At 43.3% G+C, this 21,272-nt stretch overlaps 1 protein-coding gene across 1 annotated transcript; it reads left to right on the top strand.

Annotated features, from left to right (window-relative positions):
- The first annotated feature begins 4,299 nt into the window (after nt 1–4,299).
- On the top strand, nt 4,300–20,756 carry LOC127585612 (dynein axonemal assembly factor 3-like). Its single transcript, XM_052043214.1, has 12 exons — nt 4,300–4,403; nt 8,451–8,546; nt 9,851–9,993; nt 11,366–11,459; nt 12,552–12,709; nt 13,910–14,086; nt 14,905–15,027; nt 15,986–16,108; nt 18,389–18,671; nt 19,058–19,172; nt 19,436–19,510; nt 20,379–20,756. The coding sequence occupies exons 2-12, from the start codon at nt 8,465–8,467 to the stop codon at nt 20,524–20,526; spliced, it is 1,521 nt and encodes a 506-aa protein (XP_051899174.1). The 5' UTR covers nt 4,300–4,403; nt 8,451–8,464; the 3' UTR covers nt 20,527–20,756.
- The last annotated feature ends 516 nt before the right edge of the window (nt 20,757–21,272 follow it).

The raw sequence follows: 21,272 nt of genomic DNA on the forward strand, positions 1-21,272 counted from the left end.
TGCTGTAAGTTGCTCCTGGTGTGTAGGTGAGGGGTAGAAGCTGTGGGAGTTGATGGAAATGGGGGAGGATGAAAATGGGAACAGTGTTGGATTGGTGTAAGGGGTGAGTCGTGGTCAGTACAGACTTAATGGGACGAAGGGCCTGATCCCATCTTGTATCTGTGACTCTGGCCCAAAAAAGTTGCAACTTCACTGTAGAAATTGATGTAGTTTAAACGTGCTTCCCTGCTGTTGCAGGATAATGAGTAACCAATGGGGGTCCTCATTAAAGTGTACAAAATATGAAAAATTTGGAAGTGATAGGCTCAAAATATCACTTCAAAGCAGAACAAAGGACAGAAGGAACCTTGCACAAAGCATGATGGACATTTGGACAAATGTATTGGATGTGAGTTGCAGAGTTTAAGGTGGATGTTGGGGTGGGAAAGTCACAAATCTAAACTTCAGTGACTCAATGCTTCTCTCTCTCCCTCATCTGTTCCGACTGGGGTGAACCACTTTGCAAATACATCGAGTATTGTCCAAGCCCACCCTCTTCAGGAGAATGTTGATCATTACAAATGTTAAAGTCAAGTTGAGTTTACTGTCAGATGCACAAGTCCATGTGTGCACAGGTGCAATGAAAAACTTACCTGCAGCAGCATCACAGGCACAGAGCATCAGATAAGCAGCACTCACAAGAAAAACATAAATTACTCATAAATTGTACATAATTTTTACAAGAAAGAACACAATTAGAACAAAAAAGTCAAAGTTAATTTTAGTGCAAAGTGACCAAAGTGGTCCCAGTGTTGCAGCACTGAGGCAGTGATTAGGGTTGTACCGGTTGGTTCAAGAACCGAATGGTTGAAGGGAAGTCACTGTTCCTGAACCTGATGGTGTGGGGACTTCAAGCTTCTGTAACTCCTGCCCGATGGGAGCTGCAAGAAGATGGCACAGCCCGGATGGTGGGGATCTTTGATGATGGTTGTTGCCTTCTTGAGGCAGCGCCTCCTGTAGATACTACCGATGGTGGGAGTGGTGTTTAAGAGGCTTTTAGATAGGCACATGAATATGCAGGGAATGGAGGAATGTGGATCAGGTGCAGGCAGAAGGGACTAGTTTAATTTGGCATCGTGTTCGGCACAGACACCTTGGGCCGAAGGGTCTGTTCCTGTGCTGTACAGTTCTGTGTTCTATGGGACAGAGATTCCCAGGAGTTTGAGGGCCTGTGGCATTTCTTCAAGAAGGCTTTGAGCACATTGTTGAATCTTTTCTCCCATCTACCTGGCAACTTCTTCTCATGACAGCGCTCGGAATAGAGTGTCTGTTTCAGGAGCCTGGTGCTGGGCACGTGAGCAACATAACCTGCCCAACACAGCCAACTGTCTGTAACTGGGACCTCGAGACTGGTGATGTCATGGCCACTTCCCTTCAATGCTTCAACCTCTCCTCGGAGGCTCCAAAGCAAAAAAAATCTTTTCTTGGGAGATGAAGTGCATTGAATGCTGACCGTAATGGAGCAGTTTGGGCATGGTTATGGACTGAACAACCATTCTTCACTCCACTATTTTCTCAGCCCACTATTTCTAATCTGTGGTCTGAGGGATTTATTACTAAGTAGAGGTATGGCTCAGGGACAAAGTGCCAACTGATTGCTCTCTGAGTGAGGCAATGATAGATTTAAAGCAATTTCACCACTGTGAATTGCAGAGAAACTACTATACTCAAAAAAAAGAAATCTTGTAGCTTAGTGTGAAAAGAACTTGCAATAATACCTTTTCACAGTATCAAGAAATCCTAAAGAAGCTATTATTCAATTTTCTTTTGGATATGTGGTTGGTTTTGTTGGTAGACAAATGCTGCAGGCAAATTCTGCACAGGAAGACTCCATAAAACATGCAGAGGATGTCACTGCCCAAATAATTGTCGAGTAGGTATTCCTATAGTCAGGGCACAATTCTGTGAATTGTAGTGGGGATCCAATACACTCATATGTACCCCATTAACACAGCATAAGTGCTCATTAACTACACCGGCATGTGCAGAATCTTGCTGTATCCAGAATTGATTCTTGCAACAGTGCCTGGACCTTCAACAGCACCTCAACCAAATGGACTTTTACAGCAATCCAGTAGTTCCACTGTTACCAGTCTTGGTTTTGTACTCCAGATTATGTAATTCATCGAATTAAAATTTCCCAGCCACCAAGGACGGAACTTGAACTCACTTGTTCAGTTAATTAGCCCAGGCTTCTGGATTGCTAGTCCGGTTGCATACTGTTCTGTTTAGAGAGATACAGCACAGAAACAGCCCACTGAGTCCATGCCAGACATTTACACTAATTCCAGTTTGTTTATTCTCCCCATATTCTCTTTAGCTACCCCCAGATCCCACCCCTCATCTGCACACTAGGGGCAATTTACAGCGGCCAATTAACCCACCAATCTGCACATCTCATGCATGTGGGAGGAAACCAGAGCACCCGGGGAAAACCCACACGGTCACAGGGAGAACGTGCAAATTCCACACAGATAGCACCAGGCGTCAGAATTGAACCCCGTCCTCTGGAGCTGTGAGGCAGTGGCTCTACTACTGGGTTGTGAACCGTTTCTGTTCCCTAAAGGTGGTGCAATGGCTGCAGGCACCCAGCAATCAGTTGGCATTACATTCGTGCATTAGTCAGTGGCTGTGCAGCAGGTCAGTGAATGTCTTATTCAAGGTCCAACTGCTGGCAAATTCAACGGTGCACCAGGTGCAGGTTCTTGTGTGCTGGGAATTAGAATTGGGATTGGTTCATTATTGTCACATGTACGGAGATACAGTGAAAAACTTAGTTTTGCATGCCATCCATACAGATTATTCCGTACATCAGTGCATCGAAGTAGTACAAGGGAACACAAGAACAAAATGCAGAATATAGTATTACAGTTACAGAGAAAGTGCAATGCGTTTCGTCAGGAGGATCCTGTTGGAGATAGCCTACCCTACATCATCCCCGCCAATCACGTCTTGCCAGATGGTTACATCTGTTCCTAATCTGGTGTTGGTACTTGCCCAGTAAAGGAATAATTTATGTTAATACACTTGAAAAGGTGCTTTTCTCTAATACCTTTCACATTCGATGCGCCTTACCGAGGTACTTTTAAAGTTCATTCATGTTCTAAATTAGGAAACATAGCAGTTGATGTGTGCACAGCAAGATCACAAAACAGCAAGGTGCTAATTCATTTTAGTAGCATTGCTGGAAGAGTAAATATTGGCCAGGAATTGTGTGAATCTTCCCTGTTTTCTGCAATCACAAAGAAGGTACGCTAGCGGCTCTGCTTTGTTAGGAGTTTGAGGAGATTTGCTACGACACCAAAGACTCTTGCAAATTTCTGCAGGTGTACGGTGGAGAGCATTCTGACTGGTTGCATTACCGCCTGGTACGAAGGCTCCAATGCGCAGGATCGCAAGAGGCTGCAGAGGGTTGTAGACTCAGCCAGCTCCATCATGGGCACAACCCTCCCCACCATCAAAGACATCAAGAAGGCGGCATCCATCACTGAGGACCCTCACCACCTGGGACATGCCCTCTTCTCGTTACTACCACCAGGGAGGAGGTACAGGAGCCTGAAAACCCACACTCAACGATTCAGGAACAGCTTCTTCCCCTCTGCCGTCAGATTTCTGAATGATCCATGAACCCATAGACACTACCTCATTGTTCCTCTTTTGCACTGTTTATCTATTTTTGTAACTTATAGTAATTTTTATGTCTTTATGTCTTGCACTGCCCTGCTGCCACAAAACAAATTTCATGACATATGTCAGTGATAATAAACTTGTTTCTGATTCTGTTCAAAGTAGTGCCATGAAATATTTAACTTATTCAAAAAGTCAGAGCCTCTGACAGTGCAGCACTCCCTCGGTGCAGCAGGCTTTTGTTGCCAATGGTGGGACTCGAACCCACAGTCTTCAGACTCAGGGCTGCCCGTGGGCGGGGAGGAGAAGTGTCACGTGACCGGTGGCAGCTCGGGGCTCGGCTGCAGTTCGTGGCAGCTCCTGGTGGCGGCGCCGTGCCCGGCGGACCGCGCAAAGCGCGCGCCCGCTTCAAATCTCCCCGCGCGCCGCCGCGGACCGTTGGCCCCTCGTTGCCATGGAGACCGCGTCCTCCGCCAAACCGGTAGTCCCACCTTCGCCCCTTCACGATTGGCTATGCGGCAGCGATTGCGGGGGTTCTTCCGGCCAGGACGAGGTTTGATTGGTGCAGAGGGCTGTCTGTCAATGGGCGGAGATTCCGCGGTTCACTTTCGGCCTGCGGTGAGTTTACAAAATTGGGTCTCGGCGAGTTTACCGGCTGAAGGTTGATCACAAAAAGCGCGGCGGTTACCGGGCCCGGTCCGTGAGAATTGCGTCCAGTAGACGTCTGGCAGGGAAAGGTGGGAGTGAATGGTTGGTGTGGGGGTCATGACCTGGGACTGGGGTCTTGGACTGGGATTGGGGTCATGGACGGATTGAGGGTCAAGGATTGGGGTCATGGACTGGGATTGGGGTCATGGACGGGTCATGACTGGGGATTGGGGGTCATGGACTGGGATTGGGGTCATGGACTGGGGTCATGACTGGGGACTGGGGGTCATGGACTGGGATTGGGGTCATGGACTGGGGTCATGACTGGGATTGAGGTCACTGACTGGGGATTGAGGGTCATGGACTGGGATTGGGGTCATGACTGGGGATTGGGGTCATAGACTGGGATTGGGGGTCATGGACGGATTGAGGGTCAAGGATTGGGGTCATGGACTGGGATTGGGGTCATGGACGGGTCATGACTGGGGATTGGGGGTCATGGACTGGGATTGGGGTCATGGACTGGGGTCATGACTGGGGACTGGGGGTCATGGACTGGGATTGGGGTCATGGACTGGGGTCATGACTGGGATTGAGGTCACTGACTGGGGATTGAGGGTCATGGACTGGGATTGGGGTCATGACTGGGGATTGGGGTCATAGACTGGGATTGGGGGTCATGGACGGATTGAGGGTCAAGGATTGGGGTCATGGACTGGAATTGGGGTCATGGACTGGGGTCATGACTGGGGATTGGGGGTCATGGACTGGGATTGGGGTCATGGACTGGGGTCATGACTGGGGATTGGGGGTCATGGACTGGGATTGGGGTCATGGACTGGGGTCATGACTGGGGATTGGGGGTCATGGACTGGGATTGGGGTCACTGACTGGGGATTGAGGGTCATGGACTGCGGTCTTGACTGGGGTTTGGAGTCATGAACTGGAATTGGGGGTCATTGACTGGGATTGAGGGTCATGGACTGGGGTCATGAACTGACATTAGGGTCATGGCATAATCACGTTTGAAGGTGATAAATCTGCGGATAAAGGCTTCCAGCTGAAAAGTCTGTGTGGATCAGGACCAGAATATTCCTACAATATTCCTGGAGATAGTGACCATAACTCCTTGACCTTTACTGTAGCCTTGGAGAGGGATAGGAGCAGACAATACGGGAAAGTATTCAACTGGGGGAGGGGGAATTGTGATGCTATTAGGCAGGAACTTGGGAGTGTAAATTGGGAACAGATGGTCTTGGGGAAGTGCACAGCGAAAATGTGGAGGTTGTTTAGGGAGTACTTGCACGGGGTTCTGGATAGATTTGTCCCATTGAGGCAGGGTAAGGATGGTAGAGTGAAGGAACCGTGGTTGACACGAGATGTAGAATATCTTGTTAAGAAGGAGAAAGAAACTTAACTGAAGTTTAGAAAGCATGGATCAGACAGGGCTCTGGAGAGTTACAATGTAGCTAGGAGGGAGTTTAGAATGGACTTAGGAAAGCTCGAAGGGGGCATGAGAAGTCCTTGGCGAGTAGGATCAAGGAGAATCCCAAGGCGTTCTACACATATGTGAAGAATAGGAGGATGACTAGAGTGAGGGTAGGACTGATCAGGGATAAAAGAGGAAACATGTGCCTGGAGTTGGAAGAGGTAGGGGAGGTCCTTAATGAATACTTTGCTTGAGTTTTCACCAGAGAGAGAGACCTTGATGTTTGACAGGATGGAGTACACAAGGGCATGTCGCCGTGAGGGAGAGGATGTGCTGGCACTTTTGAAAAACATTAGGATAGATAAGTCACCAGGGCCGGACAGGATATATCCGAGGTTATTACGGGAAGCGAGTGAAGAGATTGCTGCACCTTTGGTGATGATCTTTGCATCCTCACTGGCGACAGGAGTAGCGCCAGATGACTGGAGGGTGACAAATGTTGTTCCTTTGTTCAAAAAAGGAGTAGGGATAACCCTGGGAATTACAGACCAGAGAGTCTTACTTCAATGATGGGCAAATTACTGGAGAAGATTCTTAGAGACAGGATTTATGGGCATTTGGAGAAGCATAGGCTGATTAGGGACAGTCAGCATGGCTTTGTGAGGGACAGGTCGTGCCTCATAAGCCTGATTGAATTCTTTGCGGATGTGACAAAGCACATTGATGAAGGTTGAGCAGTGGATGTGGTGTACGTGGATTTTAGTAAGGCGTTTGATAAGGTTCCTCATGGAAGGCTCATTCAGAAAGTCAGGGGATAAGGGATCCAGGGAAACCTGGCTGTGTGGATTCAGAATTGGCTCACTTATAGAAGACAGAGGGTAGTGGTAGATGGAGCGTATTCTGTCTGGAGGTCGGTGACCAGTGGTGTTCTGCAGGATCTGTTCTGGGACCCCTGCTCTTTGTGATTTTTATAAGTGACTTGGATGAGGATGTGGAAGGGTGGGTTAGTAAGTTTGCTGATGATACAAAGGTAGGTGGTGTGGATGGTGCAGAAGGTTGTTGTGGATTGCAACAGGACATTGATAGGATGCAGAGCTGGGCTGAGAAGTGGCAGATGGAGTTCAACCCGGAAAAGTGTGAAGTGATGCACTTCGGGAGATCGAATTTGAAGGCAGAATGCAAGGTTAATGGCAGGACTCTTAGCAGTGTGGAGGAACAGAGGGATCTTGGAGTCCACGTCAGTAGATCTCTCAAGGTTGCTGCACAGGTCAATAGGGTTGTTAAGAAGGTGTATGGAGTGTTGGCCTTCATTAGTCGGGGTATTGAGTTCAAGAGCCTTGAGGTAATGTTGGAGCTCTATAGAACTCTGGTTAGACCACACTTGGAGTATTGTGTTCTGTTCTGGTCGCCTCATTATAGGAAGGATGTGGAAGCTTTAGAGAGGGTGCAGAGGAGATTTACCAGGATGTTGCCTGGATTGGAGAGCATGTCTTATGAGGATAGGTTGAGTGAGCTAGGGCTTTTCTCTTTGCAGAGAAAGAGGATGAGCGGTAACTTGATAGAGTTGTACAAGATGATAAGAGGCATAGATCAAGTGGACAGTCAGAGACTTTTTCCCAGGGTGACAATGGCTAACATGAGGGGGCATAATTTTAAGGTGATTGGAGGAAGATATAAGGGGGATGTCAGGATAAGTTTTTTACACAGAGTGGTGGGTGTGTGGAACACACTGTCAGCAGAGGTTGTGGGGGCAGATACACTAGGGACATTTAAGAGACTCTTAGATAGACACATGGATGATAGAGAAATGGAGGGCTATGTGGGAGGGAAGGGTTAGTTAGATCTTAGAGCAGGATAAAATGTCAGCACAATATTGTGGGCCGAAGGGCCTGTACTGTAATGTTCTATGTGAACATATCCAAGAACCACATACCACAGTGTGACATTTTAGAAGCCACAGTGTTGTTGGTAAAAAAAATCAATAAATAATGTAGCAACAAACTTAGGTAATTGTTTGTTCATTGAGTGCTCACATGGATTTGGGGCCAATTCAATACAAATTACACTCATATCAGCCAGGGAAGTACAGGCATCCCTCTTGCCTAGTTTTGCCGTGGCAGGTGACGCACACATCTTTAACACTGTTACAGCAGATCTCCCTATTAATGCCAGATGTATATTGTATATTACCCCATCACACCGAGGGAAACATCGAAGTGGGTGCCGGTATGTTGTCATCCTGTGCCTTTACTTCCCATGTCACTCAGCTTACACTGAGAGCTAACATGATCCAAGTGGCATCTCTATCCCATGTTCTGCAAATATAAATTAAACTATGGTGCATTCATGAATGGCATGGTGGAATTCCTCTTCTAATAATGTTTTGCCATCTGTAAACATTAAGGAATATATCCTTTTTACACCCTTTGGAGTCAAACATCTGGACAACAGTTTTTACTGTAACTGGTGATGTAAATGCTACCTGTGACTGTTGGAGGTGAGAGTACCATCTCTCTGATTATGGCTTTGGAGGGAAACTAAAGTTGTAGATAAGTTAAGTCAGCATCAGAAGGAAGAGGTCCTCACCACAGCAAAATGATGGTCATAATTCTTAGAAGACAATGCTGCAAATGACCAGAAACCTAATTCTTTCTAGCTTGATGGACCATTGCAGTGTATTCGATGTCATTGTTTGTTTATCCCTCAGACTCGTGGCAAGAAATGACTGCCTGTGGGACTGGGGAGGGATTCGGAGCAGTGACCTGGTGGGGGTTCAGCCCAGCAATGGATTTCCAAAAAGAAGGTGAGAACAATTTGAAAAATTTGAAAACGATTTGAAAAATAAAATTAATCATAGTAACTTTAACTCCTTAAACTCTCTCCGTCGGAGTATATAGAGGTAGTATCACAATCAGCTGCATTTGGTTCAGGCAGCTGGACTGCCACCCAATCAACATCTTAAAATCATGTTATTTTGTGGTGGGGGATGGATGGAGGTGTGGGAGGGAACAAATGCAGTTAGGCGTGTTTTAAAACCAGGGTTTACCCCAGAGGGTGCTCAGAAGGTTTAGCAAATGACAATGGAGTTTGAGGAACAGGACTAGGCTCAGAATATTTATAGTTAAAAATAGATTGCTATCCAAAATCCAGGCTGTGAAGTAAAAGTAAAACTGTAATTTAAGATAATCTAGCATAAGAAAAATAAATAAATTAGAAATATCTCTGAGCATGAAACCATTGAAAACTCAGTTGGAGATTTTGTCATTTGAGTCAGAAAGTTAGAAATGTATTGTGTAAGACAATGTGAAACTAACTGGGAGGACAGAGAGAGGCTCCTAAAGGATATGGACAAGCAGAGTGAGTGGGTGAGAATACGGCAAATGGAATATAATGTGGAAAAATGTGAGGTCATCCATTTTGGCACATACAATAAAAAAAGCAGGGTATTTGTTAAATGATCAGAGACTGGGTAGAGTGGACGTTCAAGGGGACTGGGCATGCTTGAATGCAATTCATTGAAGTTCAACATTTGAATACAGGAATAAGGAAGCTTTATTACAACTGCAGTATTGTTCAGAATCTGATCTCCTTACCTAAGACAGGATGTACTTGCTATAGAGGGAGTGCAACAAAGGTTCACCAGACTGGTTCCAAGAAAAGTAGGTGTGCGGTATGAGGAAAGATTGTGTAGATTGGAGTTGTATTCTCTATAGGTTAGAAGAATAAGAGGAGATCTGATTGAAACTTGCAAAATTCTTAAAGGGTTTAACAGTCTGGAAGTAAGAAGGATGTTCCCCTGGCTGAGGTATGTTATGTGGGACCAAAGCTCTATAAAAGTTTTTGAAACAATGCAGAAAAAAATGTAATGGTAGTTTGGATTAATATTAGTAAAGTGACTAGTCAGGAAGACACTTTTTAAAGCACCAGTTCATTTTAGAATGGGAGCAATGGTCTGACTTCACTGTACTCCCTTTTACAGATGCAATGGGAATAAAATAGAGAGTTTCTTATCAGAATTGATATAAAAGAATAATGCCTACTTAAAATTCAGTTCTACCTATTTCTTCCAACTGCATCTAATGTAGTCTTTGCTTTCTTTATTCTCAGGCTTATCTGCATCAATGAAGGCTCTGCACTCAAATGAAGAGAATGTCCCTGAGCTGCATATCCTCATGGTTGGTGCTGGTGACAGCCGGCATCTCTTAACAACTATCTGCCGGGCTCACCGATGGCCACGGAGAAAGCTTCATGTGAGAACCATGACACAGCAGAATCTCTTTTGAGTTTATTTCCTTCCTTTCCTGAGGCCGTCAATTCATGCTGGAGTATTAGTCTGCTGATGCTGACTGCTTTAGCAGTTCAACATCAGTCTATTCAAGATGGTAGTATCCTCACAAATTGTCAACACATCCATTTTCCAGTGAGGCCTCAGTGCATCAATAATTAGGGATGTGAGCAGTGCTGTTCATGTTTCTCCCCCTCCCCAGTCCCAAGAATTGACGTCAACTGCTGTGACTTTGAAGTGAATGAATACATTTAGCTGCCAACTTGGTTTCTGGGCCCCAGCTTTTCACGGTCTTTGGCAATGATTTGACTGAGGCAACCAAATGGTATATTTCCAAGTTTGCTGATGAAACAAAACCACGAGGGATTGTGAGTAGGGGAGAGAATATAAAGAGGCTTCATTTGGATATAGACGAGCTGAATGAGTGGGCAAGATCTTGGCAGGTGCAACATAATGTAAAAAATTTGATGAGATCCACTTTGGTGCACAAAACAGAAAAGCAAGATTTGTTTTTAAATGGTGAGAGACTGGGTAATGTTGATGTTCAAAGAAACCTAGATGTCCTTGTACATATGTCACTAGAACCAGGGATTAAGATCTCAGAATAAAGGAGCAGGGAATTTAGGCTTGAAGTGAGGAGAAGTTTCTTAGTGCAGAAGGCAGTGAGTCTTTGGAGGAATTCTCTGCCCCTGACGGTGGTGGAGGCTGACTATTGAACTCATTCAGAACAGAGATCAATAGATTTCTGGATATTAAGGGAAACAGGTGATGTGGGGATGGTGCAAGGAAATTGTGTTGAGGTGGAAGATCAGCCATTATCTTGTTGAATAGCAGACTAGCATCGAAGGACCAAGTGATCTACTCAAGTTCTTCTATGTTCATACCTTGCTTCTTGATAATCAGTCACAGTTGCATTGGTGAGTACTGCAGCCTGGAGCATCCCTTCTGGCTGAAGCAACCAGTTTTAAGACAGGCTGATTGTAAAAGAAAACACATATCCAATTAATGGAGACACAAGAGATTCTGCAGATACTAGAATCTGGAGCAACACACACAAAAAGTGCTGGAGGGACTCAGCAGGTCAGGCAGCATCTATGGAGAGAGGACTTGATGAAGGGTCTCGACCCGAAACGTCGACTGTTTATTTCTCTCCATAGATGCTGCCTGAACTGCTGAGTTTCTCCAGCACTTTTTGTACATATCCAATTAATGATTTTTTTTAAAATCATTTTGATGGTGCATTTTTAGATGCTGTTCAACAAAGAATTGTAATGTGCTACCTGTGTTTTACAATCATACTTGGTGTGGAATGACATTTCACTACTTCCTTTTGCCAGTTCTACGTTGTGGAGAATAATTTGGAGCTGATAGGCCGACACCTTCTTTTTCTCACCATTGCTGTGGAGCCCCTGAGGTCAATGGGTTTACAAGGTATATGTACTACCTTCCAGTAACATGTCTGCACTGCACGCTGCTAGTTCACCAGTGTGGTGCTTGCCTTTGTTTTGTCAGACTTCTGAACTAATCACCTCTTTCACATCCCCTTTCCGGTGGTGCTGTCACATTCTCAAACCCTTCAGGAGGGAGGACGGTGTACATGCTCCTGTTTACATCAACGGTGCTGAGGTCAAGAGGGTTGAGAGCTTCAAGTTCCTAGGAGTTAACATCACCAATAACCTGTCCTGGTCCAACCACGTATATGCCATGGCCAAGAAAGCTCACCAGCACCTTTACTTCCTCAGGAGGCTAAAGAAACTTACCATGTTGCTGTCGACCCTCACCAACTTTTATCGATGCACCACAGAAAGCATCCTGTCTGTATGCATCACGACTTGGTATGGCAACTGCTCTGCCCGTGACTACAAGAAACTGCAGAGTTGTGGACACGCCTCAGCACATCACGGAGACCAGCCTCCCCTCCTCGCTGCCTCGGTAAAGCAGCCAGCATAATCAAAGACCCCACCCACCCTGGACATTTCTCTCTTCTCCCCTCTCCCGTCGGGCAGAAGATACAAAAGACAGAAAGTATGTCCCACCAGGCTCAAGGACAGCTTCTATCCTGCTGTTATAAGACTGTTGAATGGTTTCCTAGTACAATAAGATCGATTCTTGACCTCACAATCTACCTCATTATGACCTTGCACCTCATTGTCTACCTGCACCGTACTTTCTCTGTAACTATAACACTTTATTCTACATTCTGTTATTGTTTTACCCTGTACTGCCTCGATGCACTGTGTAATAAATTGATCTGTATGAACGGTATGCAGGGTAAGTTTTTCACTGTACCTCGGTACATGTGACAATAATAAACCTTTTCCAATTCCAATTCCCTTCATTCTACCTCTTCCGTGATGGTCACCAGCATTTCTGTTTCAGATTGCACTACTATACTTTGCACCATTCCATTGTTTTGCGCTCGTTGCTGTATTTATTATTACCATGTACACTGTTTACTTTGTGAGCTTTTCCTGAGTCCGAATCTGAATCAGTGATCACCTTAACTCTCTTTCTCTTTGGCAGAAAAGTCTGAACTCTTGCTTGAATTGTTTGGTAATAGTCTGATAAGGAGTCAAACTGCAACCTATCTGCAGGAGAATGCTAACAACTTTATCCACTACATCACAGACCTTGATTACCTTCATAAGAAACTGCCAATGGTTGACATGTGTAGCCTAAAGGTAGGAGATGAGTGTAGCTTCCCGTAGTTGATAATGAAACAAAAACTGCAGATGATGGAAATCTGAAATAAAAACAGAAAACGCTGGACATGAAACATGAAACGTTAACTCCGTTTCTCTTTCTGCAGATGCTGCCCGACCTGCTGAGCGTTTCCAGCATTTTCTGGTTTTAGCATCTGGTAGTGCCTTGTTTTGATGCAATGTCTTCTCAAAGGGAACAAACACTTGGAAGGAAAGCAATTTCCTTAACACAGTAGCAGGAACTTATTTTCCTCCAGTTGTCATTCATTGATGTCTAATCAAAGCCTAACATTTCCAGTCCTGTTTTTAAAAAGTCTTCATTTCATATCATTGTTATTTAAATATGATAAGTTAATTGTGTATGTATGTGGAGCTTAATGAAACATACACAATCCCAGATAATGTTTGATCAATTTGGATATGGTTCATTTATGTAATTACTTGTCTGTTTTGATAAACTTACTGTTTGTCTTCCTGTCCCTAATGTGGATTATCTGGAGACAAGACCAGAAACAAACATTATGCATAATTGACATTCGTCAGTAAGGCAAAGAGGGGCCTCCAGGTCATCATTGTTTCTTTTTTCTATCCCTCATTCTCTGTTTCTCCCAGACCTACAGAGGTTTCCTTTATTGTTGGTGAACTTACTTCCTCTCCTTTTCATACCACCTCTCTCTCTGTTCCACAAATGTCTATGGTGGATGCAACTATTGACTCATTTACTCCACCCTCCTCTGGGTGGCTATGAGCTTCCTGCAAGCTGTGATAGGCTGCTGGTCTGATCGGCATTGCCTGTGACTATCTTTCCTGCAGTAGATCCCAATAGAAACCCCATGATTAAATATATTGTTTTGTTCTCATTGGAATGGTGTGTATTAATAACTTCTCTTTGACATCAAATTTATGTCCTTTTAATTGATTGCTTATAAACCTAAGGATTGTGCATAACAGGGATTGAGCTGCAAGTCACCCAGGGAGTCACTGGGTGCACATTACCATGGTTTCCAGTGACAATCATACCTTGGTTACTAGCTGCAACTGGCTGTATGAAGCTTAGGATAAGATACTTGAAGCTTAATACTGTAATACAAAAGTTGTTTAACCACTTGTCACCAAAAGATGTGAATGTTTGAGAGTTTGATTTTCAGTTTTAAAATCTTCTTTGCACCTTCCTTATAGTTTAAAGAGAGAGACCAGTTAGAAGCTATTTTTAAATTCTGGAGGAATCCGGATCCAAGGATGTTTCAGATCAATAAGTTATGGGACCTACGAAACAGGCAATACCTGGGCAATCGATATGATTCGAAGCAGGGAGCCTATGACTGGGACTTGCATATGAAATTGCACGATAGAGGAGTAAGTATTAGAGCTCATTGGGCTCCATTTGTTTGAGTTAACTCTAGATGTTTGGTGATGAGAAGACATAGGATTCTCCCTCTGAGGTGTATGACCTCAGCAAATGATCCCTTTCTATGAGTTTTTCAATGTGTTCATAACAAGAATGCACAGATTCAACAGATTTTGAATGCAAGACTGCCAAAGCGCTTGATGCATTCTTCAGATATTAGAAGTCTTTTGAGTGAAACAGCACGGCATAACCAAAGCACTGTTGGAATTGTGTTGTTTGAAATATCGCCCAAAATCCTAAACCCAACACTGGTAGAATTTGGATAGTCATAGTAGTGGCATTGACAATTTAGGGCATTTTGAAAGGCAGACAGGTAAAATTGCTTAGCACAATTTCTGCAATTCGGACTGAGGATTTTGGAGACATGAAAACAAGTCAATAACTCATCACTACTGGGAGGGTGCACTATCGGATCAACAACTTACACAGGTACATCTCCATTGTACATTTGGACATGGGAAATATTCTAATGAATAATAGAAAATGTTTGTTGACCTAAACATTTTTAAATTCTCTTTAATAAGTTCCTTGCTGGATTTTCCATGAGGAACTATAATCATGTAGTTTTCGGTGATGCAATGTCAGAAGCTGAGCAATAATTGTGAAAAGGAATACCAATATATTTCTATCTCTTTAAAATAGCATTTTTTTTCATAATGAGATGATCCACTAAACTCAATAAAAGTTTTCTAATGTTATTGGGCTAAGTCTTAAGCATCATTGTGCTGTTCACATTCTGATACCTTAATACTTTTATCTCTTGTAGGCTTGTGTAATCAACAACCGGCAGTATTATCAATGGAGAGATAAAGGCTTGGCATTTGAGATTCGTGAGGGGTTGTATGATGTTCCCAACAAATCCCTGGCTTCAGGGCTGCTTATGAATTATGTACGTTCAATTTTATATCAAGTATCTGTTTTGTATATTTTGCATAGTATTGAAAAAGTTACACATTTATGGAGAAGATGAAGGAATGTTTTATTACATTTTAAATGAGGGACCTTTTCACTGGCAGTGAGAATGTGGAGCAGCGTTCTTCAATCTTTACCATTGTTTTTTTTACCAAAAAAGAGAACAATTCAAGTAAGTCCACCTGAAGGAGTTACCCAGTACTACTTATGGCCTATCAGGAATACTGATGTTTACCCATTGATATATTCTTGTTTCCTTCATGTGCATCCCCTTGAAAGAAGAGACCACACAAAAGCATTAGGAGATGAATGGAATCAAGAAAAGGGTCCCATCATGAAGAAAGAAAATGAACCTGCTTTTTGCTGGTCTTGCTGTGGAACTTCCTTGAAGTTCTGAACAGAGGAAAAGGAAGCAGTGAAAGTCATACAGAAGGAGAATCAAAATCCGAGTTCAAAAAGTAGCTGAAAGGGTAGCTGATCCTTGGGGAAGGGGAGCAGAATGCACAATTGTGAAGGCACTCTTCTCTGCAGCCTCCCTCTTCTCCATGGCTGCCTGTGTGATGCCAGTGTGACTGACATGAGGATTGTACCTTTAAGGGCTGGCAGTCATTTGTAAGTGCAGTGCAGCAAAGGGGAAGCTGGTTGCAGTGACACCACTCCCATTGGAACCCACACAGGTTGTGAATTCAGGTTCAGCACATCTTTTGAAGAAGAAAACACTTAATCTGTTGTACACTTGTTATGTTTTGCCAATTTCACCAATTTGGTGCCTGCTCTACAATTTACAATATCTAAACACAGCAAAAGAAGTGCAATGCCGTTGCTGGGCAGGTTCCCAGATATAAGCAAAAGAATTGTTATTTTTGTGTGAGAAAAGTTAGTAAAGATTAATTACTTTCACAGATTCTTTAAAAATTTACATGGTCTCCCTGCAGAAAGGAGAGAAGATTCCTGCCCGTGGTTACTGGGGAGATATTGTCACTAGTCCATACATCGCCTATGGAATCACTAGTGAAGAAGAATCTCTTCTGAAGAAAGCTAATGGCATCCATGTTAAGGTAAAGAAGGAAGCTTATGGTATGTCAGGCATAGATAATTGGTATCAAATGAGTCCTATAAATTTCATAAGAGATATCTGGGAGAACTTAAGAAAGAAGTTAGGAGGGCAAAAAGGGGACATGAAATGGCCTTGGAAAGCAGGATTAAGGAGAATCCCAAAACCTTTTATAATTGAAAGCAAGAGGGAAAGAGTAGCCCCGTCAGGGACCAAAGGGAAAATCTATGTGTGGAGCCAGAAGATATGAGTGGAGTCCTAAATAAGTACTTCTCATCAGTATTGACTAGGGAGAAGGATGCAGAGGGTGGAGAGTTAAGGGACGAGTACACTGATATTCTGGAACATGTTTCTGTCAAAGAGGAAGTGTTACAAATATTGGCACATGTTATGGTGAAAAATCTCTAGAGCCTAGCAGGATCTATTCTAGGATGCTATGGGAAGCAAGGGAGGAGATTGCCAGGGCTCTGATGGAGATTTTTGCCTCGGTGTTGTCGCAGAAGACCAGAGGGAAGCAAATGTTCCCTTATTCAAAGAAGGCAGTAGGGACAAGACAGTAAACTACAGGCTGCTGAGCCTCACATCTATAGTAGGGAAGTTACTGGAAAGAATTCTCCGGGACAGGATTTATGTTTACTTGGAAAGGTAGCAACTGGTCAGGAGGAACCTGCATAGGTTTATGCAGGACAAATCCTGTCTCACAAATCTGATCTCGTGTTTTTAGGAGGTAACTAAGAAAGTTGATGAAGGCAGGGCAGTCGATGTTATACACATGGACTTTAGCAAGGCTTTTGACAATGTCCTGCACAGTAGTTGGTCCAGAAGATTAAAGCCCATGGGATCCAAGGTGATGGTAAAACTGAATCCAAATTTGACTTGGTGATAGCAGGTAGAGGGTAGTGATGGAGGATTGTTTTCCTGACTGGATGTCTGTAGCCAGTGGTGTATCGCAGGGGTCGGTGCTGGGACCTTTGTTGTTTGTCATATGTATAAATGACTCAGATGAGAATGTAGGTGGTCTGATTAGTAGGTTTGTTGTGACATAAAAATTGGTGAAGTCGCAGCTAGTGAGAACGATTGTCTAAGGATATAGCAGGTACACAGATCACCTGGAAAGTTGGGCAGAGTCATGGCAGATATAGTTTAATCCAGACAAATGTGACGTAATGCAGTTTGGGACATCAAATATTGACAAGACATATACAGTAAATGGCAGGGATCTTAGGAGCTGTACAGAGAGACCTTGGGGTACAAATTCACAGTTTCCTGAAAATGTCTTCACAAGTGGATGGGGTAGTGAAGGAGGCATTCGGCATACTTGCCTTCATAGGTCGAGGCATTGAGTACAAGAGTTGGAACATTATGTTGCAGTTGTACAAAACATTGCTTAAGCCACACTTGGAGTATTGTGTACACTTCTGGCTGCCACACTACAGGAAGGATGTGGGAGCTTTGGAAAGAGTACAGAATAGAATTACCAGGATATTGCCTGGAACAGAAGGCTTTAGTTACAAGGAGAAATTGGATAGGCTAGGTTTGTTCTCACTGGAGTGTGGGAAGTTGAGGGGTGACCTCATAAGAGGAGCACGAATAGGATAGATGGTCAGAGTCTTCTTCCCAGGACAGGGGAGTCTAGAGTTAGGGATCACAGGTTTAAGGTGAGAGGGGAAAAATTTAAAGGAAATCTGCGGGACAGGTTTTCCACACAAAGGGTGGTGGTTATCCGGACTGAGCTGCCAGAGGAAGTGGTAGAGGCAGATACAATTACAACATTTAAAAGGAATTGGACTTGGACAGGAAAGGAGCAGAGGGATACAGGTCTACTACAGGCCAGTTGGATTTAGTGTAGATAGACTTTGTGGTCGACATGGATGTGGTGGGCCCAAGGGCCTGTTTCTGTGCTGTACAGCTCTGTGACTCTATGTAACAAGTCAATGCTTTTCTAGTCCATTATTATGAAGGGCTTAGTACTCATTTAAAGAGTGAAGGACCGTAGGACTATTATGGTCTTGAACTGTTAATAACCATTGATTCAGGATTTGTATTAAGGACAATGGGATTCTCACCTCTTCGTCCAGCAGGGGTGATTGTATTCCCTAAAGGAGATTGCTGATCAGTACTATGTTCAGTGCAGGGTTGGGCCGTAGCCCTGGGCCAACCATACTGTGGTTGAAAATGTAATGAATTTCATCTATATAGGATCCAGATAATAGTCCAAATGTGAATTTACATACATGTTTATTTAACGGAAACATAAAAAGTTGGTCATGTTTCTTTCCTGCAGACAGCACAAGATGTCTCTCAGTATAATGTAACAGCCCTGCTCCATGAGCTGGTTACTAAGGAGAGATATGTACTGCTGCCACCAATGGAAGAGGCCGGCTTGAGTGAGATTACAGAAGAAGATGAAGATGAAGCTGAGATGCTGAAAGAGACTTCTCATATAAAGAACAAACCAACTCACAAAAGTGAACAGCCAGAGATTGTGTTAGAGGAACAAACAGTGAGACAATGCCATGAGGTGGACAATACAGGACCCAATGGAAGCCCATGTACAGCTGAATGTGGTACAGTTCACAGATGACTGGGGACGGTGATGTAACACTTCCCAGCAATAATTTATTGTGTGTTTGGATTTACACAAGTTACATACTGAACAGGTACAATCAGGTTAGAGGAAGACACCATTCCTTATCTTGACCATCATATATCTCTGGGTCAGTGCAAAACATCAGGAAATATACCAAAAAAAGTGTTGTTGCTCTGGCCAATTTCTGATTTAATGATTCTGTGATCCATCACCTCCTTAAACATAAAATCATATATCCATATTCACAAACATGACACGCAGGAATGTTTGTTCATTATGATTTTTTAATCATGGGTCTCTGGTTTCCTGTATTGGCTTGAAAAATTGTAAATAAATTCAATAATATTTTTTTTCTTCCTTCAGATTACCTCCCATTGCCTGATGTAAAAATTCATTTCCTACCATTAAACTGTGTGACAGAGCTTCATAAAAAAAGCAATTATAGAAACCTGTTTAATGTGATCTACTTCTCCTGCAGGTGAACAAATGACCTTCTTTGAGTGTTTAATTTTGCTGCACACATTCATTGCCAACACCTTTATTTCCATCAGCATTATTTTGCATCTTTTGCATATGTTCTTTTGTACCTTTTACTTCTCTCATTGGCTTCTACTCTCTCTCACTTTCTCATGGCCCTCTCATTGGTTCTTGCTCTCTGTTGCCTTTCTGCTTGGTCCATTTCACATTTTATGAACTGTTCTTGTGTTGGATTCACTGGATTGTTGCATTTTTTTTTCACAGTATGGTTCACCAGTTAAAACCAGAGTTGAAGCAGATTGCTGCACCTCAAGCAACTCTAATTGTGGAATTAACAAAGTAAGTTTTTTGTGACTTTAATACTTTACTTGAATGGATCTTATGCTGATCACAAATGTGATCTTAAGGTCTTGTGCACTTCCTTGCCAAGCTTGCAGCTGAATGAATCCTTTAGTCAGTATTTGTTTGATACAAGGAGAACCAGATCACTTTTTAAGGCTCTGCAGACAAGCAGTGTATCTATTTGCATTTTGAGTTGTGGAGAATGTCAGCCTAGGGCAACACACACATTTACTTAAATCCAGAGATGGTGGGGATGGATTGACAGAATAAAGGTTTAACAGACTAGGCTCCTTTGGGAATTTGAACAGCAGAATCAAGCAGTCTTCCAGCACTGAGCGTTGCTGTGTTTTTACAGCTCGTTCAACACAAATTACCCTGTTACAAATGTCATGAGTACTGAACGTGCATGTTGGAACCAGTTGGTATGGAATGAAATACATCTGTGCTGAATGCTGATCCTATTTTCATTTCAGCCCCATTTTATTGAAAACAGCAATGGTCACACAAAAGAGTGGAACTGAAGGATCTTTGTTTGAGAGGTTAAAGGAATGGAGCAATGAACTCATGTTGTTTAGTGAAGCAAACTAAGATGCTCATAAGGAGCTCCTGGTATTTGATGTCCACTAAATGAAACCTGAAATAAATAGTTTAAGCAAAAAAAATACTGTTACCAGCCACCAGAAACAGCATAACACTTAACGCTGTTTTATAAATACAAGAAAAATGAACTATTTATTTACAATTGTCATTGATTTTGAACAATTTTTACTAGACGCATGAATGAAAGACATATCATTTTGGCTGGCTCAGAGTGGATTGGAGAACGATCACGGTTTGAAATAAAGGCTGCCGTTATGTTTTGTAGGTTTATGTTAGATCTGCGGAATGAAACAATAACCAAGTTTGCCAGCCGAGCTGCTGAATTGGCAATGGAGGCCGGCTTTGTGCCTTTTGGGAGTATGGATGGCGAGAAAGACTCATTTGTACGATTTGAACTAAAAGATGGCCCATAACTCTGATCATCTAGTGTGAGGTAGACCTGAGGCATCAAACAGCTTCAGTAGTGAATACTGATTGTCCCAATGCTTTTAAAGATGATGGTGGCTGGACTGGACGTGATATCAGGAGCACATGGTCCAAGGACTGGGATCACATTTGAAAGCAACCAGCTGAGTGGATTATTATTTCAAGCGTGCGGTGTCATGATGGAAAATTATTATCCATAATAATTTCTGCATCAAAGATTAGGACTTTAGTCTGGAATACTGAATAAAAAATGGATAAACTTTGACATTGTACAGTGTGTGAACGTTTCATTCCAGTTAAGGCTTCCCTACAAAAAATAATTGTGAATAAATTAGATACGTGCAAGTTTGTGAGCACATCCTCCACAACTTGCATCCTGAAGCACCAGCTTCAGCCTTCTGCCACCTCTTATCTGGGGAACCAGATGTATTGAGCTGACTTGTGCCATTGGTTCCAGTTGGAACCACTGGTGTTCAGTCATTGAACCTGAAGTTAGTCCTAGAAGCATGTGAATGTACAATCAAACACAGAAATCCTGGACTTACTGAGATCAGAAGGCTGAGTTTGGCAGGACATTCCATGCTGAACTCCATTTAAAACATGTTTTTGGGAGGAGAGGTAATGAAACAAAAATAAAGGGGGATATTTCATTCAGGAGTTTTCAGAAGTATAAGGCTTGCACTGAGCTGGCACAGATGTGGTGGTTGGATGGGCTCCCTCTGTGCTGGGAAGT

This window comes from Pristis pectinata, chromosome 33 (genome assembly GCF_009764475.1).
Source record: "Pristis pectinata isolate sPriPec2 chromosome 33, sPriPec2.1.pri, whole genome shotgun sequence".
NCBI lineage: Eukaryota > Metazoa > Chordata > Chondrichthyes > Rhinopristiformes > Pristidae > Pristis > Pristis pectinata.

Bases quoted from the DNA above. Each gene is read 5' to 3' on its own strand.
- LOC127585612 (XM_052043214.1), top strand. From the start codon at position 8,465: ATGACTGCCTGTGGGACTGGGGAGGGATTCGGAGCAGTGACCTGGTGG. The intron at 14,087-14,904 runs GTAAGTATTAGA...TATCTCTTGTAG, and splicing joins TGAAATTGCACGATAGAGGA to GCTTGTGTAATCAACAACCG. The intron at 19,511-20,378 runs GTAAGTTTTTTG...TATGTTTTGTAG, and splicing joins CTAATTGTGGAATTAACAAA to GTTTATGTTAGATCTGCGGA.